The 22,418-nt window shown below is 50.1% G+C and overlaps 8 protein-coding genes across 8 annotated transcripts; 4 read left to right on the top strand and 4 right to left on the bottom strand.

The window, feature by feature from the left end:
• Positions 1-113: 113 nt before the first annotated feature.
• On the bottom strand, positions 114-1,888 carry PV10_08140 (eukaryotic translation initiation factor 3 subunit H). The gene is made up of 3 exons (XM_016373120.1): positions 1,730-1,888; positions 1,171-1,680; positions 114-1,100 (listed from the first exon to the last, which is right to left on the bottom strand). Exons 1-3 carry the CDS (start codon positions 1,741-1,743, stop codon positions 518-520), a joined length of 1,107 nt encoding a protein of 368 aa, XP_016220031.1. The 5' UTR covers positions 1,744-1,888; the 3' UTR covers positions 114-517.
• Positions 1,889-2,647: 759 nt separating this feature from the next.
• On the top strand, positions 2,648-4,282 carry PV10_08139 (uncharacterized protein). Its single transcript, XM_016373119.1, has 2 exons — positions 2,648-2,815; positions 2,873-4,282. Exons 1-2 carry the CDS (start codon positions 2,783-2,785, stop codon positions 3,902-3,904), a joined length of 1,065 nt encoding a protein of 354 aa, XP_016220030.1. The 5' UTR covers positions 2,648-2,782; the 3' UTR covers positions 3,905-4,282.
• Positions 4,263-5,698, bottom strand: PV10_08138 (uncharacterized protein). The gene has a single exon (XM_016373118.1). The coding sequence runs from the start codon at positions 5,613-5,615 to the stop codon at positions 4,338-4,340; it is 1,278 nt and encodes a 425-aa protein (XP_016220029.1). The 5' UTR covers positions 5,616-5,698; the 3' UTR covers positions 4,263-4,337.
• A 4,297-nt stretch (positions 5,699-9,995) lies between these two features.
• On the bottom strand, positions 9,996-12,181 carry PV10_08137 (uncharacterized protein; the record flags this gene model as incomplete). The annotated part of the gene is made up of 10 exons (XM_016373117.1): positions 9,996-10,309; positions 10,359-10,541; positions 10,591-10,710; positions 10,765-10,891; positions 10,945-11,340; positions 11,396-11,504; positions 11,554-11,570; positions 11,627-11,671; positions 11,722-11,823; positions 11,876-12,181. 10 exons carry the CDS (start codon positions 12,179-12,181, stop codon positions 10,110-10,112), a joined length of 1,605 nt encoding a protein of 534 aa, XP_016220028.1. The 3' UTR covers positions 9,996-10,109.
• A 1,378-nt stretch (positions 12,182-13,559) lies between these two features.
• PV10_08136 (uncharacterized protein) lies at positions 13,560-15,040 on the top strand (the record flags this gene model as incomplete). The annotated part of the gene is made up of 3 exons (XM_016373116.1): positions 13,560-14,464; positions 14,519-14,872; positions 14,920-15,040. 3 exons carry the CDS (start codon positions 13,560-13,562, stop codon positions 15,038-15,040), a joined length of 1,380 nt encoding a protein of 459 aa, XP_016220027.1.
• A 568-nt stretch (positions 15,041-15,608) lies between these two features.
• On the bottom strand, positions 15,609-18,903 carry PV10_08134 (uncharacterized protein). The gene has a single exon (XM_016373114.1). It carries the CDS (start codon positions 18,636-18,638, stop codon positions 17,421-17,423), a length of 1,218 nt encoding a protein of 405 aa, XP_016220025.1. The 5' UTR covers positions 18,639-18,903; the 3' UTR covers positions 15,609-17,420.
• PV10_08135 (uncharacterized protein) lies at positions 16,164-17,333 on the top strand (the record flags this gene model as incomplete). The annotated part of the gene is made up of 5 exons (XM_016373115.1): positions 16,164-16,511; positions 16,623-16,810; positions 16,867-17,022; positions 17,087-17,166; positions 17,227-17,333. 5 exons carry the CDS (start codon positions 16,164-16,166, stop codon positions 17,331-17,333), a joined length of 879 nt encoding a protein of 292 aa, XP_016220026.1.
• Positions 18,904-21,177: 2,274 nt separating the features above from the next.
• Positions 21,178-22,168, top strand: PV10_08133 (uncharacterized protein). The gene is made up of 3 exons (XM_016373113.1): positions 21,178-21,400; positions 21,457-21,549; positions 21,650-22,168. The coding sequence occupies exons 1-3, from the start codon at positions 21,347-21,349 to the stop codon at positions 22,100-22,102; spliced, it is 600 nt and encodes a 199-aa protein (XP_016220024.1). The 5' UTR covers positions 21,178-21,346; the 3' UTR covers positions 22,103-22,168.
• The last annotated feature ends 250 nt before the right edge of the window (positions 22,169-22,418 follow it).

Raw genomic sequence — 22,418 nt, 5'->3', positions numbered from 1 at the left:
CTACAGAGGTTTGGGGGAAATCGGGAGAGCGTGAGGAAGGAGACAACATCGTCGTCAGTACGGCCTATTATCATCTTTACGGACTGGGAATCAATGTAGCTCTGCTTGTCGTGATTTTGATATCATTTTCCATCATATCTAGACAATATCAGGTTCAGAGACGTGTACCAGATCTACCGATTGCCGGCAGCCTCCATGCCATTTTGGTTCCTCGACCAGGACAAGATGGGTCCAACCTTCAACCACATTGCAATCATGTCCGTAACGCCGTGCACCATCTCGTTCATGCTGTCTGGAGAAAATATACATCTGTGAACCATCGACTGTTCGAGGTTGGCGATGCATTGCTGGGAATCGGCTTGTATTCTGGCGATTCGAAAGCTATCTGCAGCACGGAGCGATGCCCTGGTAGCTCCATCATGTCGGCCCTCTCATTGCGCATGAGTAAAGTCGACGCTCTCTGACGACACTGAAGGGCGCGTTGGGTTCAGGGTTTGCGTCTGCCAGCTGGAGAACTTCACTCGTTGTTGGAATCCCCGGGAATCAGATTGCCCCGAACGGCAAACATTTTGCCGGTGGTGCCAGCCACGAAACCATCCACTTGTCTAGCATACTGCTCGACCTGTCTGCTGTTCAGCATACTTTCCAAACGACTGGGTTCGGTAGGCAGTTTGAACAATCTTTGCCACTCGTCCTCTGGAAGAAGGGGTTGCTTGGAAAGAGCTCTAGCGGCATTCTCGGCTTTGCGCTTGACTTGCCATTGTTGAATCTTGGCCTGCTCTCTGGCCAGAGCACGGCTGTAGTAGGAGAAATTGTTTGCTTCGACGTGGTGGATTTCGATGGCCTCGAGGAGGTTCTCCGAGGTCTGTGACAAGAAGGGGTCAATGCTAATGGCAAGAGAATCAAAGTTAGGGGCCATGGTATCGTTGAGAATGGCGGGGTTGGATTCAATGGACTTGACTGAGGTGGGAGGAGCGAGGGTGCCATTGGTGAGAAGCGATGGAACTTGGTGGAGGAAGGTGGTGACGAGGTGTGAATTGTGAATTTGGACAGGGAGTTCGACGAGGATGTCAGAATATTTGAAACCCGACTTTTGGAGACTGTACAATTACAGTGAGCATGAATTCCAACAAAGCGACATGGATCTGGGGGGAAAGGAGGAAGGCATACTTGTCAGTGGTGAATTTATTGTCCTTGTACGCCGTCATGAACTGAGGTGATAACCTGAATGCGCGGAGAGACAAAACTCCCTGAGAACTCCTGCTCACGTCGTGAACTAGAGCGACTGTCCTCTCGTTCATTTCTTTCTGATAGTGATACTGGTTCTCGATAAAGTTCAAGTTGACAAAATTGCCCAGGTTGGCGCTTGTGTACCATCCGACGTTATTGGCGTCAATGTTGACCTCACGCAAATGTCGGATCATCTCAGCTTGGTAGGCAGTATTTGATTTGGCACGAGGGGCGGCAGCGGCCGAGTTGAAGTGTTGCTGTTCATACTGGGCCTCCGGGGGCAGATCGACGATGGGAAACGGGAAGGAATTTGTGATCTCGAGTGTACCATTGACGTCCATGCCAACCAGAGAGCCTGTAGCGGTGGTGGGGAAGCGGCTGGCGCAGTGTTTGATGACTTTCATGACGAGGAGGGCTTCGAGTTGCACTGCCTTGAGAGGCGACTCCTTTCTGCAACATTGTTAGCACTGGTCGTCGTCGATGATGAGTTTAGGCATACTCAGGAAGAGACATGGTGTAAGGTTGGGGGTGGGATCGGTTTCTCTGTTCTGCTGAGTTGGTGTGGAATGTCCTAATTGACAGACTCTTTGGAAGAAGAGGGTATGAGAGTCGTCGTGGTCGCAGTGGTGATGGTGATCTAGGACCGTGACATGGTTCAGAGTCCGGCGGCGGTTGGTCTTGGGCCGCCAACGAGTTTGTGGGATTTTGCAGGATGCGGCGAGAACATTTTTCATCCCAGAGAAGGTTTGCCGAGATTCAGGCACAGAGGCGCAGAGGCCAAAAGGAGATGAGGGGAAGGCGCGAGGCTGTTGAGCAACGCTGTGGGGTCACGGGTTTTTACATGCAACTGGGACGGGAGAGTGTTTGCCATGTACTTTTATGCCCCGTGGCCCTCTAACTAAAGCCTGCTGTTATCACTCACTATTGAGGCCCCTCGGCCGTCCTCTGATGAATCCTAATAAATTGCAGTAATATCGCTGGAAATGGCCAAGATGAATGCCATAATGATACAGGAGGTACCTTCCATTATGTTGATTTTCTGTTGATTTTCTGTTGATTTTCTGTTGATTTTCTGTTGATTTTCTGTTGATTTTCTGTTGATTTTCTGTAGAAATCCCATCAGGGTAGGAACGTCCCTTCCTCTCTTCGCACCTGCCTTCCGACCATTTCTCTCAGGCGCAGTCAGCATCACTCTGCCATTCAACCTCATAAGCTTCTCTGATCAATTAACAATACATGATTCATCTAAATGTTCACATAATTAATCATCTTCTCCATCACCTTCATCGCGACGTCAATGACTCATGTACATACTAGACCCCTCGAATCTGCTCTGACATGGTTGGAGAGCTGACATGACGTCGGACACGGTACCTAACTGGGGACCTTCCCACCCTGATCGGAGAATAATTTATTTCATCACTCTACGCCTTTCATCCATCTCAGTTGCGCGTCATTCATTTTTGTCGACTTTACGGTCTCCCTCCGCCCACCTTGGGTTTCCTTGTCTTGCATATAGACTGCTTTTGTTTTCTTCTATTGTTGATGATTGATGTCGGCCAACACTAACACAGACATATGGCTCGTAAGTTCGCAATCAAATGTCTTTCCCCCAAGCCTTCAATCTGACCTTCACCTCCAGGCCGGCGCATTTGCCGCCTTCTCGGTCGACCTTCTGGTCTATCCGTTGGACACCTTGAAAACTCGCCTGCAAGCCGAGAACTATAAACAGTTGTACAAGTTGCCCAATGGGTCAACCAACCGCTCGCTTTTCCGTGGCCTTTACCAAGGCGTGGGCTCCATCATCCTCATTACCCTCCCCTCTTCTGGCGCCTTCTTCACCGCCTATGAAGGCTTCAAGACAATCCTCAAATCCGAAACTGTAATGCCCCCGAATTCCACAATCTACCTTCCCGAACCTGCCATCCACGCCGTTGCGAGCATAGGTGCGGAGCTCGTCAGTTGCGCCATCCTGACCCCGGCCGAGGTCCTCAAACAAAATGCCCAAATGATGAGCGCCTCCGGTGCGAGGTCCTCTAGTCTCCACACCTTCCAACAGTTCAAGAAACATCCAACCAGATTATGGAGGGGCTACACTGCCCTCGCCGCTCGAAACCTTCCGTACACTGGTCTTCAGTTTCCACTCTTCGAATACCTCAAGAAAGATTTTCTCAAACGGAGAGAGGCTAGTCAGGGTGGAAAACCAGTAGACGGTATTGTGGAAAGAGCTCTCATCACTGCCGTGAGTGCTGGTATTGCTGGCAGCGGCGCCGCTTGGATCACGACACCAATCGATGTGGTGAAGACGAGAATCATGCTAGCAGCTTCCACAGATGATCCTGTTGACAACAGACCAAAACAGAGAGGAATGCTGTTTGAGGGAATCCAGGGGAACAGGAAGAGCGGCTTCACTGTTGCCGCCGAGGTCTTCAAGAAAGAAGGAATTCAAGGTCTGTTCAAAGGCGCCTTGCTAAGGGCAGCATGGACCACCTTTGGCAGTGGTTTATACTTGGGCATCTACGAAGCCGGCCGGTTCTACCTTGAAAGCACAAGAAAAGAAAAGGACGACGACTCGGATCATGTCATGGAGCGAGATTGGTCCAAGGTCAAAGTCGGCGTCCAGGGGAGTAGATCACACGCCACGATTCGCAAGAGCGGATGGCAAGACGACTAAGCTTTGTTTTGCAACTCTTCTAAATCACACCACACACACAAAATGCAAGTCTGGACAGTCTGGAGTGAATGAGGCAAATCCTCAACATGGAGTCCTCAGCATGCTCCATTCACCTTGATGAGGGCTTCCAGAAGATATCTTCCGAAGGGTCTCACGACCAGCTGACCCCTTTCTGGTCCTCCAACAATGTCTCTTGGACACGAAACCATATCAAGGCAGACAAAGCTTCAATATCCTAGCTGCCATCGATACTCGCTTCCCCAGCAGCAAGCTCCAGACTACAACTATTTCACCATCTCCTTCAATGTGTCCTCATAACGGGAATGATTCCTCAGATATTGTACATAACGAAACTAATGCAATGTAACCCAATCTATGGTCATGTCCTCGTATCCTACTTTTTGATCCGTGTCATGTATGTCTGCGAGCCGGTTCAACTCATCTTGACATCCCCATCATCACTCCTGACCTCGAGATCGTCGTCGTCGGAACCCTCATCATCTTCGTCTTCCCAGGCAGCATCATCATCATCCTCGTCACCACCGTCTTCGACCCCCAAACGGGTGTTCAAGTCGTGCACAAGCTCCTTGGCATGGTCGCGTAGTCTCTCGTCCTCGTATTCCTGCACGCGATATAGCCGCAAGCACGAGTCGAGCCACGACTTAGCCTGCTCCAACAGCTTGGTCTGCTCCTCGGCACTGCGAGTCTCCTGGTCCTTGTTGGACATGAGAACCTGACACCAGCCGCCCAGATACCAACACTCAACACTTTGATCGTCTTCGCGAATCAACTCTTCGATAACTCGCATCGCGTCCGTCTCCACCTCAACCTCCATCAACAGCCGACTCAGACTGACGCGGGTAGCAAAGTCAGGCCTGCTCTCCGACTCCACTTCGACGGGAATGTCCTTCCAAATCTCCAGACTGCGCTTCAGGGCCTGTCTGGCGTCGTCTAGCCGTTCTTGACTGATCCGCACACTTGCCAGAGTCTGCAACGCCCCGGCACTGAGCGGTTCGGGACACACGGCCACAGCTTCGGTCACGTAGGCTTCACATCGTGATTCTGCATCCTCTTCCCACGACAAATCCGTCATGTAGACCTCCGCCATAGCGCAGAGGGCTTCGGCGAGCTTGGCTCGTTTCTCCCCAACCACAGCTTCGATTTCAGGTGCAAGGGCCACCGCTCCTCCCGCCGCCGAGCCCTCGTTTGTGTCGGATAAGACATCGATCTCATTTCGCAACACCTCGGTCGCCTTGACGAAATATTCAATACTGTCACGTCCGCCCGGTTCAGATAGCTGCGCTAACCACAGGTATGGCTCTGCCGAGATCAGCGCGCCATCTGGATCAATCTGAGTCGAGCGTAGGAACGACTGCCGTGCTGTTTCGAGGTTGCCCAGAGAAAGCTGGATCTCGCCGTAGACATTGAGGATGATGGGGAGGGTGGGCTGGCCTTGAGCCGCCAGTTGGAGGAGGGTGTCGATGTCGTTGTTGTGATCGGACTCGGCTTCCAGTCGTCGCAATGCCTCTTCCGCTAGCGGTAGTGCGAGTTCTGGTTGTGATTGTTCGAGGAGAGCCGCCGCTTCAGTTAAAAGATCTTCTATCGACCGTGATGAGGCCTTGGTCCGCGCCGACTTGACGAGTGGAGAGGTTGTGCTGTGGAGGATGTCCTTGCCGGACTTGGAATGCGTTTTCGTTCGTGTTTTGCCCATTTTGGGAGGGGGGTTCTGATCCTTCTCCCGACTTCGTCTATTTGCCGGGTTCCCTGAACTAGAATGTGGAATGTGGATGTAGTCTATGAGCGTTCCCATGAAATATTTCTATCGCGAGTTGCCATCTACAAAATTTCCAGACTGCGGAGTAGGCTGGGGAAGGTTTACCGAACGAGGGGGAAGCGATTTAGGCCACGTGATCAGGATAGATGTGGATCTTTCTAACTAATGAACCCCTTTTCTGGAGGAAACAACAATGACTACGGTGTATGTATAACAGCACTCAGGAAAGATGATTGATACCTAGTCCACCGCGTATTGCTAAGATATATTATCTGACCCCCCTATTTACCAATACTCGTTGTACACTAGAATATCATACGAGCGTTCGCTGTCTGGAAGCTGCCAGGCACGACCTCGTTGGATTGCCTTACGCATGGACTCCGCCTGCAGAGTCAGTCGCGCTTCCTTCTCATGGTCACCTTTCAGTCCATAGGCTTCTGCGAGCCTGCGTGTGACTCTAGCAATCTCTCCCTTGTCGCCTTTGGCTTTCTCGCGCAACTCTGTAATCAGACGAAGACGCTCTAATTTGTTTCTGTTCCCCAAGGCAACCGTCAGGATTCCAGGGTCCAGCAGTGATGAAATCATGCAATGGGAAACCACTTACATGGCCAACTCAACCTCTCCACGTCGCATCTCGATGCAAGCCAACTTCAGCTCGGCAGAGATGGTCGCCGGATGTGTTGCATTGTGAGCGAAGAATATTTCGTGAGCTTTGCGCCACAACACTTCCGACTCGGTGATCTTGCCTTGATCGTACAGGATATGTGCTCGATGTACATGCGCTCTGAGAGTGAGGTCAGCGTTGACTGGGTTTTCTGCTAACTTGACCTGCTAGTAACTTACGTTGCCTCCCAGTGTCCTCCGGGGGGGAAAGCTGTCTGGATTGCTTCATCGGTAAGCTCCATGTACTTTGTCGCCTGTTCCATATCTCCAGCGAGTCGATATGCTCTTGTGATGTTGAGCAAGCTGGCAAACACAAGTTCCGCTTGTTCCTCTACAGGCGCTTTATAGTAGATTTCTAGCGCCTTTTGCCAGCACTTGATGGCTTCAGCCGTTGCTTCCTCGGACTCGTAGATCTGGAGAACATCGTTTCCAAGGTTGTTCCAGATATTGGCAATTTCCACATGATCTTCATCCAGCAACCTACAGCGAATATTCAGGCAGTCCTCCAATACCTTTTTGGCTTCTTGTGCTCGCCCACGCTCAATTTGGAGGCATCCCCAGGTATTGCAGAGATGAGCATAGTCCAGGCTTTCTTTATCTTCACAGGATTCGAAAGCAACGTCCATAAGTTCTATCACTTCGCTCCACGCTCCAGTTTCGTAGAGGAACCTGAGGGATCTGGTCAGCACGTCTATGCAGCTCCACGTACTGCTCTTCTTACCATCCGGCGTTTGTCAAAAGTTTGATGAACCTTTGAAAACTTCCTGGTGAAAATCCTTGACCTTTCCTCTCTCGCCAATTTGCACATAGTCGGAGAACATGCTGGCTGAACTTGTTGCACTCTTCGACCTCGGGCCACAGGGAATTGCCATCCACTTGGTTTGGGAAAGCTGCACAGAGTAATTCCGCCGCCGCCAGGAAGCAGACAGTTTGCGTATGCTTATCAAGCCTTTTACCAAACTCGTGTCGAATGAGTCGATGCATCCCCATCATACGTGCGTCCGGCTGCCTCGTAACTAGTGATGTATCAAAGAGTAACTCAAAGGCGTCATCGATGCTGTGGAGTGTTTGTGTTAGATATAACAGGAGTAATTGCGGGTGTTATCTGTGAACTTACTCCATCTCCTCTTTGAAGAATTCAAATTTGTCCGAAATGTCGGTCAAGTCGTGTGGCTCAAAGAGACTCGCCGGTATATTGTCAGGCGCTATCAATACCAACATCCCTAGAAGCATGCGTGACTCCTCTTTGAGACTGGCGAATGCGGTATCCCAGCACGCGGTCAAGGCTCCACCATATTCAGTTGGTACTCCGCGTACGTCTCCATGAAGACGCTCTTTGTTTCGTTGGTAAAGTTTCAGAAAATCCACAAAGGACTTTTGCCTCAAAGCAACTTGAGCTCCCATAATCGTCAGTGCAAGAGCATGCCCCCCAAGCTCGGTTGAGAGAGATTCAGCAGCTTTTCTTTCTTCGTCAGAGGTTTGTTCACGCCCAGCACGTTTTTGGAGGACGTCTGCTCCTTCTTCCTGAGAAAAGGGTTCGACATGGAGATTGCTAGCCTTGAGATCGACTGCGACCATGTTTCGTCTCGAAGTGACCTGCGAACACCAGTTTAGTTACTGATGGGATGAAGAAGTTCTTTGACGAATCCCCCCCTTTTCATTACGTGGTGGGCTATTGCTAGACATGTTAGGGTTTCTTGCGTAAGAACTGTACTTACCAGTATAGTTCCACGATAAGCCATAGGCCAACAATCTTCTGCGAGCTTGCTGTCTTCAACGTTGTCCAAAATAAGAAGCCATCTCTGTTCTTTAATGGCACGTTAGCTCCAACTTCGTACTTGCAAAGATCTTCCAGCATACCAGCCTTTGATAACCACTGTAATACTCTTAGCCGGTTTTGGTCAGAGTTGTCATCCACCACAGGGCCGGAGAGGTGTAAAAGTTGCACGATCTCCTTGAAGCTCTTCGATATTGATAAGCCAGTCTCACAGTTGACCCATAGTACTGCTTGAGTACCAGACACGTAAGATTGGTGGGCATATTGAGCAGCAATCTGAGTTTTGCCAATGCCACCCATTCCCCACAGAACAAAGCTCACCATCTTCTCATCAGACTGCGAGCAACTGGTGACCACGGCGTCTAGCTCTTTACTCCGCCCGTAGAACCCCTCATTTGGCGCAAATGGTATATTGTGGCATGGGAAGACATCGTGCAATTCAAGTTTTGACATTGCTTCCGACGGTGTGAACATGGACACATCGTCGCGATCTTGAGTAGAGTATGCATCGAGTCTTCGAAGCTGTATGGCTGCCCGAGAAGCAGATGCGGCCGAGGCGATTGCATCTGCCTTTTCCTTCAACCTCGTTGACCGATCCTTGATTTTCCTGCTGCTCTTTTCAAAGTCATTTTTGAGCTCACGCCAGGGGGCGAGCGCATCGGACCCTGTCTGAATCAGTTCTGGAAACTCGGTTTCTGCGGTTGCCACACACCGTGTCCCCGTCGTCTTCTCAGAAAGTGTATCGCCTTTGTCCAGAAATTGATTATATCCACAAAAGTGTCGACGAGTTCTTGGTCCATGACATGATTTTCCTCAAAGGAGATATTCAGGATCTGTAGAATCTCTAAATCATGACCTAGTCCCGCGAGCATTTCGATAGTGTCTGTTAGGACAATCTGCATGTCGCTTGCAAGCTATATTGTAAACATGGATCAGGCGGCAGAGAGGAATCAGCAGATGCCTACCTTGACCGCCAGGCTCAGAACCCCCCATAAGATCGCCGCTGTGAACGGAGACCAACCAGCAGCGACAGCAACCAAGGTGACAAAACTCCGTATTGACATCAAAGACTTGTCGAGCTGGCTGATGATGTTTGGTCTGGATAGGTCCTGAAAAGTGATGTGCATCTGCTCGATGCTGGTTTTGAAGGCATCGCAGTCCTTGATCTCACTGATGTAGCGTTGGTCCACTTTGTTTAATCTCGTTTCGCATATCCTGTGAGCTTCCTCCCACCTCTGTTGGAAGTGATTCGAGCTCTGCGTGTCGATCATCATGAATATGCGCCGACGTGGTCTTGGGAGGCAACCTAGGTCTGTCGGGCGTGGAGACGGTTACCAAATTCCAGTTTCGGACGTGTAGAGGGCTCGGGAATTCCTGACATGGCCAGTAAATTGGAAATTTGACCTGCGACAGTGCCATTGGTCACGCCAGAGGTTCCAGGGAAGCAGTCCCTGGAGAGTTGGGCGTCTTCTTCCTCGTATCACCGGGCATCCAATCAACTGATTCTGTCTTCCAGAAATCCACCTTGCGCCCAGTTCATGACTAGCTCGACGCAAAGAGGGAGCACCGTGGTGGCTTTGCGATGTTGGTGACAGGGCAGTAAGCCCGCTCTCGGTACCTGCAAGTACTGGGATGATTCACGCTGAAGGTTTTCGCTAGGCTTCATCTGTCTGCATCCAAGGAGCCAAAATACGTGTGGAATGCAGCAGGCACGAGGAGAGCAAGAAATGACTGAACACATGTCCACATGATCCTTTATGTGGAGGGAAATCGCCGGGTGCTCGCTTCCTCCTGTCAAACTACAGCACACTAAGTCTTTGTTGAGCCTCCGTACAGGCGCGGCAATCATCCTCACCTCGCGTTTTTGACCGGTGTACAGAAAAGTTCGTGCAACAATGTTACTGAGTCTACAAGTCCATCGAGTCAAAGAGCTTAGTGCATCCTGGGTGAGCTCCACCAATCTAATTTTCCACCGATGGTGCAGAGTTGGGCTACAACTGACCCTGGAGGCCCTTTCCAGGAACCTTATGATCCTCGAATGCCAGAGGGGGCTTGCGAACGAAGAGAGTGGCGTAGTGGTCCAAGAATCTGAGTAGTTCTGCTTCCTTGTGCCTGCCTGCCAACGCAACAAGACCAATTGCCCTTCCATTGAAATCGAGGTATGACAATGGCAATGCAGAAATAGGAGAGCCTGTATGTAATCAGTCAAGTCTACACACGTCGATCGAATCAGTACATACCGTTGGCGGCTGCAAACATACCAAAGACGCTATCTCCGGCGCCAATGATCACATCGATGCCGTATTTCTCGAGCGTAGCCTCCAGCTTAGCACCCAGTGCCAGATTATGTTTACGCAGCATCTCCACCTTCTCTTTTGGAACAGTCTCAAGGCAGTTGATGAGAGTAGATTGACCTTGATATTCTAAAAGAAACAATCAGCTTTGAGAAGAGAGAAAACAGTCGGGGCTGACCTGATGGCAAAGAGCTGTCTGGGTTATCCTTATTCCAATCCACCAATTCTTGAAGGCTTCGGACCTTGGACTTGGACAATGACTGTAAATAGTGGTCCGTATCTCCCTGTGTCTCCGCATCTGCTAGAATTAGAAAGTGCAATGAATCTCCAATTGTAGCAAGACTCAAAATACCCATAACGGTGTATAGCGAATGGTCATCGCCTACGTTGAAGGCGTCAACATCAGGAAGGTCGACGTTTTCGTGATAGATCCCGACGAGTGATTTCAATGTTGAGTACGCCTTGAGCGTTTCCCTGGTCTTGAAGCTGTTAACCCAAAGGCATATGACCTTGTTGTTACAGGGGGACTCACAGCTTGTTCGGTGGCTTCTTCAACTGGCTTGACGATGAAATCTGGGTAGGGGGATCTGTCTGGAGCAAGAGTACCAATCTTGATCGAGCTCCAATCAAGCTTCTTGGGCGTCAGAGGCAAGTTTCTTTCAGTTAGGACCTTGCTATCAGTTTTCAGAACATCCAGAAGATTCGCAAGGTCTTCTGGGTCTTTTGCCAACGGACCCGGAGTATCAAAGGAATGGGCAAGAGGCACAACTCCCTGGCTCGACACAAGGCCGGTGCTTGGTCTCATCGAATACAAGGAAGCTCTTATTGCGGGTGCCGTGATTGAACCTTCGGTATCACAACCAACTCCAATGGGTGCTAGTCCTGCAGCAAGTGCGACTGCAACACCGGTAGAAGACCCGCCTGGGTTCTGGTATTTTTCAGCGCTGGCAATGATGTTGGCCTGGTATTGACATCTCACTCACGCTATGGCCTCCCAACCCATCGTCCGCGATATTTCTCAGTCCTCCGAAGACATATGGTGACTGTGATTGACCATCGACAGTGGACCAGCCACATGGAAGGTTACAATCCCTAGGCATGTTAAAGGTTTTAGTAAGACGAAACAGAGGGGTATACAGACTTGTTCCAATTGAGTTCCTATTTGGAGATACCTGTATTAGATGTAGCTAAATGAGGGGCATTGGGAAACTCACCGATGAGGTTGCCTTGCCCAATATGATAGCCCCGGCATCGAGCAGCTAATATATCTCATGTCAGTGAGACAACGGTCTGGTGAAGAAAGACTTACCTGGTCAACCAAAGGGGTATTCTTCGACGGTATGGACCCTATGAGTGCAGCGGCGCCAGCAGTAGTGTCCATTTGCAAAGAAGCATCTGTCGATATTGTGTTCTGGGGTTGTAAGTTAAACCGATGACGTGAAATAAAGGTGCCGCGTTCAAACCTTCAAGAGGACTGGAATCCCATGCAGCGGTCCAGTGGCTACTTGGCCTGAAGTGCGCTGTTCGTCCAGCTCCTGAGCTCGTTCATAAGCATTGGGAGCATACTGTGCCACGGCGCGAAGGTAGCCATTGTACTCCTCCGTCCTCCACACATACTCCTGAACCAGATCAGTGCTTCTCAGTTTGCCATCAGCCAGCGCCTTTTGCAAGTCGTGAGCGGTTGCAGTCAGGGCATCGAACAGCGGCGGAGCATTGCGAATTCCACTGGTACCACGCGGGAGTTTCCCAGCACTCCAGCCTCGGGTCATGTTGGGGGTCCTTCTATATCTGAAGAAAGCGGCCAGTGTTGCGAGAACGACAGTCAACAACAGACGTTTTGCACCTCTTAATGGCATGACCCGGTGGTGCTAGATGTCTAATCCGGCAGCACTGTAATAGAACTCACGTGCGCGAGAACAGACTTGGCAACAAGAAACCTCGACAGCGTTCAAATTCCCATTTCGAGTAATTAATGGGATAGAACTACCCACTGACTCGGATGGAAGGTAAGTGTTCTTGAGTTGTTCGAGGCTCTCAGTAGCTAGGCAGTAGTTAGGCCGCAGCACACAAGAATATGCAACATGCAGCCTGATCAAATAGTGGCTCCTGAGTCACCAGGCATGATTGGCCAGCAAGGTGACACACAACGCTAGACCTTCTTAATTGGGGCAACGTGAATCCTCTCTCATATGCCTAAAGCCGGGCGCAATAACGACCCTGGACCCCTGAAGAGTGCCTCTGCGTTGTGCAACTAAGGTACTGGTATGTGCATATTGCCGGGAGGTGAAGGCACTGTCCCGATGTCCGCCCAGATACGAGTCCTCGTATATGTGTGTACAGATGCCAATGCCTCCTCACCAAGCCCTCCTCACCAAGCCAATGGAAGACCGTTATGACTTTCCATGGGCCCCACCCGGGCAATGGCATGAATCCCTACGCCCAACTCCTTACAGTGAAGATCAATCACCGAGTGGACTTGTCCACTTCATGCTGACATTACAACCCTTTACACTCTTACCAGACCGCTGAATACTGTTTCCTCGCTGCCGCCCGCTTTCTCGAACCACGGTCCATGCAGCAATCAACAAATGAAACGGTGTTACCGAGTGAGGCTGAGTCCCGGCTAACCGACATTCTCACAAAGAAATCATTGCCTTTTCTCTTTACATGTAAGGTCTTAGATTACTGCATCTGATCAAGCAGTACATGGTGGTATCCGACACGATTCTCCCTACACCGCGATTCGTATCACGGTCATGATCAGCATGGAGACACAAAAGGCTGTGCAAACTTTTGCGGGTTCGGACCTGTCATGATGACCTCTCGACCATGATCAATGCCCTTTTCTGCTCCGATGGCGCGGTGGGTGGACGGCTTGTCCAACTATGAAAGTCTTTTGGCCCCAGCAAGCTCCTCGTTTAAGGGTACAACATTGGACTGCCCTCAGGCATTAGTATGCTGAGGGAACATGCAAGGCAATCGTTCAATCTTCACCTGGCCGGACAATTTTCAGCCTCATACGTCCAACCGATGGTTTTATCTGGTTTATAATCTTGGAACATGGTTCCATGCTCCTCTCAGAACAGGTGATGCCTTGGTTGCCGACGTAAGTGTCGTAACAAGTGGGACCAATGACCACCTCCCAGTATGTTCGAAAGCCTTGTCAACGAGAAAAAGGTTCAGTGGCGATGGACCAGACCTTTTTCTCCAAGAAAGCGCAAATCAGTTGACTTGGAAGCCTCTACCATGGACACAGTATTAGGTAACGTGACCGTAATCGTCCATTTCTCCTTGGATGTTCTGACTAACAAGAGACGAACCGCAACAGACACCGTCGCATCACGACGATTTCTCGCCGCTTCTGCTGGTATTCCAGTCCTTGCTGTCATCTCAATTCACCAGAAGACCTACCTTGAGTACATCCAACATCAAGCAGATGATGTCTTTCGAAACAGATTATGCGAGCTGATGTACGCACCACCTCATGACCCACCGGCAAGAATGGACCAAGTTTTTGACATCCTCACGGGAATAGTCGAATGCGCTAACACGACGTACCACTTTGGTATTGATGAAACACTTGAGCATCTCGTTGATCGCAATCTATTTGCTGCACCAGCTTTGGAGTATCCCCTTCAACCCAAGGCTCGCGCAACAATGTTCTCGATCATTTCTTGGATTTGTATGATCTATAGCCCTGAAGCCCCAGCCGAACCTTTCGCACTGCGTATGAAAGCAGACAAGTCATGTGACCTTGATACGACAGCTTTGGATGTTGCCGAATCTCAGCACTCGATTTGCGAAACGATACAGAAGTTCGGCTCGTTGTTACCGGTAAAAGGTCAGGCAACGGATGCTGACTCTTCCGAGAGAGACCTCTACGTCTCACAGCTGAATTATCGCTCGTTGTCCAAGATTGGCAAGGTCCGGATCGTGTGGGTTGACAACATAAGCTCTCACCTAGCGTTTGATCCCAAGAAGAGAATCTTGATGATCTTCGCCTTGCCCTCGTTCTGTACGGTATACGAGACTGACCACAAGACTCTGTCCAAGTGAAGCCCCCCCCCATTTCGAGAGGTCGAATTCAAGTCTAATTCGCGTCGCAGGATTGTATCGGGTTACTATGACTCGTACTCCCAACCAGACGCGTTTTCCGTCAAATCTTACCTCCGAGAAGTGCTTGCGTCGTATCATTTGATCTTCGGCGACGAGAGTAAGGCGGCAAGCCTTTTCAAAGACATTATAAAAGGTGCGGAGGAAGTCACAGGTATTAGAGACCCATACTTTGACCATTTTGTCGAGCAAAATACAGGTGTCATGCACTCTGCTGGCTTCTACGACCAATCGAATGACTTTCCAATCCTGGGACCGAGGCTTGCCAAATTGCAGAATTATATGCTCAAACAGGATGCCGGCACTTTTGGCATGCTTTGGTATGATCGAAGAAGTCTGCTCCAATGGTAAGAATGTTGCTATCCCAGCTGGCACAGACCGCTGATGTGGGCAGGTACACAATCTGGAGCGTCATCACGTTTGGAGGCCTGAGTGTCTTTCTCACTTTGATTCAGATAGGCATCGGTGCGGCTCAAGTACAAATTTCAATGGCATCAAACGGGACAATCACATAGTATAGTTCCAAAAAGAATCTCAAAAATCACACAATTCTGGCATTCTCTGATTCGACTACTCACTGGAATACAGAACTATTCAATCCCCCACCGGAGGCAGCAAGTATCGAGTTGGTTATGCCAGCGGAACAGTGTGTCTTCATCAGCATTCCTCAGAAATCTTGGTCCGTCGTGATCTCTAGAGGTTGTTAGTACATGATTGCAAAAGATATGAAGGACAGAATGGCACACCTAGCCTCCTCCGACTTTGCCATCACTGGAATCATAGGCAGTCTTCTTGAGGACAAGTTCTGGCTCAGAGCCAGCCTCAGCCCTGGGCAGCTTGGACTCTCTCCACAGTTTCCATGGCTGTCTTGGCGCAGCCCTTTCCGTGAGTGGTGTAGAGTTGGGTTTGTTCTCGTTGGTGGGAGGCATGGTTTCCAGGAAGTGAATAGATGGAGGTTGCGAGAAAGAGTCAAGGAGCAAATGACCTCTAGAATGATGACTAACTGGACAAATGGGTGTGTTAGACGACACGAGTCTGCCTGACGAGAAACTTGGCCTGGCAAAGGCCATACATATATATATACATACGCAACTGAGTTGGTTTGGCTGATTATCCTCCACCGGAAAAGGCACCCTCTCTGTGTCTCCTATCGATTCATTTGTCGTATCCGGGCCGCTTTTCCCGTGATCGAACGGACACTGTATGTACGTTGTTGCTGTTCAATCTATGGGACGGCACAACAGCTGCATGGCGCGTCCCTCTAGAGCCCACTGGGCCAAGGTATAGGACGCATCATCAGGCAACTGAAGGTCCATTCCGGTCATTACAATTTCCAGTTATGCCAATCAAATCCTTGTCCAGCTTTTCTTGTAACTCATACCACAACAGGGGGACAATCCAAGTATTCACGGGGGCAGGGTAATCAGGCGCAAATTCATACGAAAGACGCTGTTGCCAAACCTTCGAATGGATGGTGTCACCGGAAAGTCAGGCTTTCGGCAGCCTCTGTCGGCATTCCATGGATATTGACCCGGCTACGCAAATGCAGAACGGAAGACATCTGATTCATTGATCCTCTTGTAGACAAAGAGAGAGTGTGTGTGTTTGTGTGCTTTATCGGTACAACACGAGACCAAGATGCCTGACATCGTCACCTCGATTGGCTATCTCGCGGACCTCGATCTTTACAAGCGAGAAAAGCCATATTGTGTGCTTGTATCGCCAGAACAGGCGGCCAATCTCCCTCCCGATACCCAGACCAGTAACCTTGAGTTCGAGCAACATGAAAATATCCTCGTCAAGGACATTCGAGACTGCGAGCCCTCGGCGTTTGGGCTGGACAAGACGGGATTCGAGGTCGTGACTGATCTGTTTGACGTCTCCGATATCCAAGGATGGAGCGGTCTTAGGCAATATCAGACTCAGACCGAAAAGTTTCTGCGGGCGCAATTTGGCGTTGACCGAGTCGTATGTTGGGAGGTCACGGTAAGATACTCCTGGAGAAGAGAAATCATCCAACGCTACTTCCTCTCGCCGGCCACCAGGCCACTGAGCCAGGGAACCTTCCCACCTTTCCTGACCCTGAGACACGAATAGTTGCGACATAATGTCCAGAGGGAGGCCATGGTCGTGGATCTCAATGACTGGACAATCCCGGACGGCCCAGCTGCAGGCGCGCACAATGATGTGACGGCTATCAGTGGTCCAAATATCATTGCCGACCACCTCCCAGAAGAATTGAAGGCGGTATACCATAACGGAGGATACCGATTTCGAATTGTCAAGTGAGTTTGCGATGGTGGCATTGAAACTAAACAAGGAGTATGCTTACAGGCCAAAGCACTTGGCGGCCATTGTTGGCTTCGCTGGAGGATAACCCACTTGCGTTGTGCGACTTCCGGAGCGTCGATCCAGATGACTTGGTGCCCGCAGATCGGGTGATTCCGAGTAATGAGGGGGAAGTCTATTATCTCAAGTATAACCCTGACCAAAAATGGTGAGAAAGAGATCCCAATCCATAAGGTCCTCTTAGACGCCGGTGAGCCTGATATGGAGTCCAGGTACTGGCTAGACAGTATGACAATGGACGAGTTGTTCATTTTCATCATGTACGACTCGGAGAAAGGACCTCAGGCACGATGTAAGTGTGCAAGACATCGACCCACCCGCTGGGGTACTGACTGATCACCCCACACATCAGATTGTCCCCATGTACCAGTCAAGAACCCACGGGCGCCTGCTGAGGCTCCACCACGGAAGAGTGTCGAGACGCGATCAATTCTCATTTCCAAGGTGGCTGACACCTAGGCAACAGTTTGGACCGAGGGGTATCTTCAAACCACTGAGTTAGCTGAGAAATCGTAGCAGCGGCATCTGCTAGCTGGAAGTGTTGCATCATAACACTTCACCCAATACGGCACCCATACTAGATCCTAGTATCGGTGCTCCTCTCTGTTGCCGTAGTTCATTACTTCTTTGGATGACGCCGCGATCAAAAATCCACCACCAGGATTTGAAGACTTTTTCTCCTATTTCCCAGTTTATGCCCGAGTAAGGATCGTTCCCAGAGATTCGGATGCCTTCAGATGAGTCTTCGATGTCATACACAAAGTCCAACAAGGCCAAGGGAGACGCTGCTTGGGGCGGGCGGACTTGGACAGGCTGTGCCATGACATTGGCCATCCTGTCGCGGACTGCTGGCCATGGTAGTAGGTCGATGATAGGATGATGAGGGACTGTCATCTGTACGATTGTTGGCTGCAAATTGTCAGGAAGGTGGGACCAGTGTTCGAGTGAGATGGTTGGGTCTGTAAATGGAGACTGGGCGGCCAAAGACCACATGGATTCTTGCACGTTGAGACGAGTTGCAATTGCCATGCACCCGCGAAGCAGGTCTAGTTCCAAAACCTCTAGGTGAGCTTCATCCGGAAACGAGTATTGGGCATATGGTTGGAGAAATGGTAGTCTTGATGCCTGCCTCGACGATTGTTGGGGGGATAGCCTATCCGAGTCGTCTGCCAATGGATGTGCAACCATAGACGGTGCAATGCTCCCGGTGGATGAAGTGCCAGTTGATGTTGATAATGGACTATTTGGTAATGAAGGGATCACGACAGACATGTCCCAAAAGCATTCGTCATCGACAGGAAGGCAAAGCATCTGGCCATCACTGTCGTAACTTGCAAATATGTCAGATTGAGTGAATCTCGACTGAGCTTGGTGGTGGGTCGCAGACAGCAAGTCTCGGTCAGTATTGAGAGCTGTGGGCTCATCCATGGGTTCAAAAATACGAGGGTCGAGCTGCTGATCGGACTGGGACGTTGACTTGTTCGTCGACATACTAGGATGAGAGACCGAGGTTTGCTGAGTAAGTGGTGAAAGGGTCGAGTTATCCGATGGCTGGTCTGATGACACGCTGACAGCGTTTGGAGTGGATTGAGACTCTGTGGCGGTATTTACTTGAGCCTCGAGCTCCTTGACGTGCTCCTTCTTTCGCTGACGGTACCGCCTCTGAGCAAGGACGTTTAGTAAGCGTTTACGCTCTGCTGGGTCTTGATCTAGCTCAGGAACCTCCACGGCTTCTGCCTTCCTCTTTGGTCTAGGATCAGGCATGATGACTGCTGCGGTGCACACTCTGTAGTGGGAGAAGGAAAAGGCTCAACGTATCTGTAGAATAAGTGATGTCTGCAAATGGTGATCTTGTGGCTGAGAAAATCGAGAGAAGCCTAGAGGACCATGCATTGGGGTCATGAAAATATAAACACACACATATGTTGTCGCACGAGGTTGAGGTGAAAAGTCAAATCGCATATTTATGAGAAAGTAAGAAACCATGAACATGTGATGGCAACACTCACAAGGAGCATCAAACCATGGGTGGCATTACATGACAGCAGCCTTCAAAGACACGGAAGAGGACGACCATAACGTTATGCTGCTGGGGCGGAGATGAAAAATGGGAGAAGGTGGAACCGAGGTGCAGACGATGATTGGCTGGATCCCCAAATTGCGGCAGGATGTACCGACATGCCAAGACCTGAATATCAACCTCCAGCAAACTTTCCTGTCCACCCCTTTCAACCTCTGGATCCGAATACGAATTCCAAGATGTCCTTGATGACTTGGTCGGCATGGGTGAGGTAAAGTCCATGGGCTGCTTTGTCGTAGATCTTGACCTTTGTCTGTTTGGCCAATGATTGAATGATATCTGCGCTAGCAGAGGCAGGCATGCCTGAGTGATCCATGAAGTCAGTCGACAAGAAGGATTAGCGCTGAGAAGCAGAAAGACTTACTCTGATCGCTGTCACCGTGAATTACGAGAATCTTGACATCTGCCCTATCCAGCTGTCTAATGTTCTCGGCAAGATCGGTGCTGCTGATGATCTGGATACATCTCTCAATGGCAAGGGAGTCGGCTTGGGCCACAATGGCCTCAAACTTGTTCAACACACTTTCGGGCAACTCGATCCCAATGTTGAATGGAATACCAAAGACCCCTCCAATACTAGCATGCACAAAGGCAACACGATCTGCACGAAACCCGGCCAAGATCATGTCCCAAAGCTCGCGAGTGGGTGCAGTTGGATTGGTCTCAGTCGCAAGGGGGTATGGAGCGCTGGGTCCCATCCAAACGAAGCCTAGACAGTCCTGTTGGAGCTCAGGGCTGCAGGAAAGATACGACAACAGGGTTTCGCCGCAGCCCATACTGGCTCCGACGAAGTAAAACTTTCGTACTCCGTTCTCGCGAACAACATGAAGTAAGTCGATCGTGTCTTGGGCAAAGGTCTGGTAGGTGATGTCCTTGTCGTACCCCTTGTTGCCACTCCATTCACTGTTGCCAAACCCACGTCGGTCGGACGCAATGCAACGGACACCATGTGTCTGACTCAGACGGAGGAGAAGGTGCTCATACATACGATGTGACATTGGCCATCCATGGATGAATATTAGTGTAGTGTCTCTGTCGGTGAAATAGAGAGATGGTTGATCGGTGGGCTGGAAGGGAGGAGCGGAAGGGGAATGGGTGGGGATATAGTCGACGTAATAGAGTCTAGCGCTGTCGATTGAGGATTCAAAAGAAGGCATGATTAGAGAATAAGAAAGAATTTTGTTGACTGAAGGGTTGATAGTGTGATATTAGATTACTTTGTTGTCATTATGAAAGCTCTACTGGAGATATAGATTTGTGTTTCTTATAGTAGAGGAAAGCCTGGTTGTATATGATCCTCCCGCGAGAAGCATAACGACATGTTGGATGTTTCAATCCGCCTAGCAGTCAATAGACATAGCGTTAGTTGCTATAACTTTTTGATTAACATAATGAGCAGTTTATCTTCGAGGTAAGGATTGGACCGGCCAGTCTAGACCTATGATCACAGTTCGTAAGTCTAAGTAACTTGTTGAGTCTTTTATTGTGTTGTTGTATAGTGCATTGTATTTAGTGCCTTGCATAACAAGGAAGGAGCAATGTCGTGGTTGCGAGAACGGCACAAGGCAGTTGCGAGAGACCGAGGCAGGGGCCACCAAAAAACCATCAAGCACAATTACGTACAATCAACACTTCTCGCCGTCACCCTGATGCCTGATGCTTGGTGATGAAAAGTATGAGAATTCGAGATCAAGTGAAGCATGTGGCTGATCTCGCAAACCGAGGTTCCAGAGGTTGTTTGGTGTCGTGGGTGCATAACTTGTCCGCGGAGGCGGACCTGAATAGGGACGAGGGGATGTCTTCAAGGGCTTGGATTGGAATTCGAGGGTTAGGACACCGGACTTGTTGCTTGATGAAGGGTAGCATTCAGGAACCAGCCACGCCTATAAGTGCTTAGGCGCCACGATCGTCCAGGGACCTCGGCATCTTTAGGTGTTGATGGTGGTCAGAGTTGTGCCTAAGAACTGCCCCTCCAGATCCCAAGCGCTTATTTGTTTCTGCAGTCTGAGAGGGATCCTTAAGCCCCGCTCTAAAGCAAGTTTAGTTACATTGGCAAGGCTCGAATTGCTAGAATATCTCCTCCATTGGGTGACTTTTGGGCTCTTGGGCTTTGTGGCAAGTGGGTTCTGGGGATGACGGCACCCCGCAGCCTCTCTCGTGTTCTTGTTTATCGTCCAGCTAATAATGACAGAAGCCTCACAAACGAGTTCCTTCTCACATGAACGGCTCCATCCTGGTCACGGTCAGCAGTCAGCCGAGTCACAGTTGCTTGGTTCACATGTTTACGACTGTCCTTGACTACAAGTATCTGCTTGATCAACCACCTTGAACTCCAAGGTCTTTACAGTCACTCTTTTCTTCCCGTGAACGAGCGCAGCCAAGTCCCACAACCATGGCCAGCCCTCCCGAGGTCACCATGACCAATCTGTCGGGCACTTTTGTCCTGGTACGCAGCGGCGCTATCACAGGTCGAGGATCTAGTTGATACTGATTTCATCACAGAACAAGTCCCTTTCCGACGAAATTGATCCCTTGTTTGTCTTGCAAGGTCTCAGCTGGTTTACCCGCAAAGCCATTGGATTAGCGACCGTGGTGGTAAGTGCCGTTTCCTACTTCGCAACCAACCCCGCCTTGCCCCGGAGACCAACAGCAATACCAATACCAAGACCAACAGATGACTGATTGATATGTCTAGCTCACCGTAAAAGAATACACCAAAGACTCGGTCATTCACATCGACATCACTTCGGTGGCGTCGGGCCTGTCAACTACGCAGGAAAATCGGACCTTAGATTGGCAGGAGAGAGATCATAGCGATCGTATCTTTGGCAATATCAAAGGCCGATCTCGGATGTGGACCACTGGCGGGTTCGAGCCCGTGCTACAGATGCCTGCAGAAGTGATGGCATTCATGCTGGGAAACAAGCTCAAGGACGGTCAGACAGATTCACGATTCTTGGAAGATGACCATCTGCATAGCTTTGTTCAGAATGTGGACGAAGGCTACCGATGGGCAGCAGAACAGAATTGGGGGTTTGAAGAGATTGATGGCAAGAGATATCACACACGCCGGGTGATGGTGCAGAACCAGAAGGGTGACAAGCATGAGTTGGCCCGGTTGGTATATGACTACACGGGCAAGGCTTAAGACAAGGGTGAAGTAGTAGGCGATCAGACACTAGCGTACGGCGAGTAGTGAGGAATGAAGACACCCTATTCGAAAAAAAATCCCGAGAATTCAGGATGGGTCATGTCTGTAGGCATTTTGACGGAACACGGAAAGGAAACGGATTGACAAGCAAGGGCTGAAGAAGTTGGGTAATTCACGACGAGAATCTGAGTGGGAGGGATGTACGCATGTCCACTTTGGGCCAGAATGCCGGTCACGCCGGTGTCGACGGAGACCGATGGTAGCCGCAGGTCAGAGTGGGAGGTTGAACAAGTAAATAGAGCGCCTAAAGGGT

The sequence above is a fragment of the Exophiala mesophila genome (assembly GCF_000836275.1).
Source record: "Exophiala mesophila strain CBS 40295 unplaced genomic scaffold supercont1.6, whole genome shotgun sequence".
Classification (NCBI taxonomy): domain Eukaryota; kingdom Fungi; phylum Ascomycota; class Eurotiomycetes; order Chaetothyriales; family Herpotrichiellaceae; genus Exophiala; species Exophiala mesophila.
This window is presented reverse-complemented; position numbering and strand designations above follow the sequence as displayed.

Coding starts and splice junctions, on each gene's coding strand:
- PV10_08140 (XM_016373120.1), bottom strand. Junction 1,101..1,170: donor AATAAATTCACCACTGACAA/GTATGCCTTCCT, acceptor GTAATTGTACAG/TCTCCAAAAGTCGGGTTTCA.
- PV10_08139 (XM_016373119.1), top strand. CDS start 2,783: ATGTCGGCCAACACTAACACAGACATATGGCTC. Junction 2,816..2,872: donor CTAACACAGACATATGGCTC/GTAAGTTCGCAA, acceptor CTTCACCTCCAG/GCCGGCGCATTTGCCGCCTT.
- PV10_08138 (XM_016373118.1), bottom strand. CDS start 5,615: ATGGGCAAAACACGAACGAAAACGCATTCCAAGTCCGGCAAGGACATC.
- PV10_08134 (XM_016373114.1), bottom strand. CDS start 18,638: ATGCCTGATCCTAGACCAAAGAGGAAGGCAGAAGCCGTGGAGGTTCCT.
- PV10_08133 (XM_016373113.1), top strand. CDS start 21,347: ATGGCCAGCCCTCCCGAGGTCACCATGACCAATCTGTCGGGCACTTTT. Junction 21,401..21,456: donor TGTCGGGCACTTTTGTCCTG/GTACGCAGCGGC, acceptor ATTTCATCACAG/AACAAGTCCCTTTCCGACGA. Junction 21,550..21,649: donor TTGGATTAGCGACCGTGGTG/GTAAGTGCCGTT, acceptor TGATATGTCTAG/CTCACCGTAAAAGAATACAC.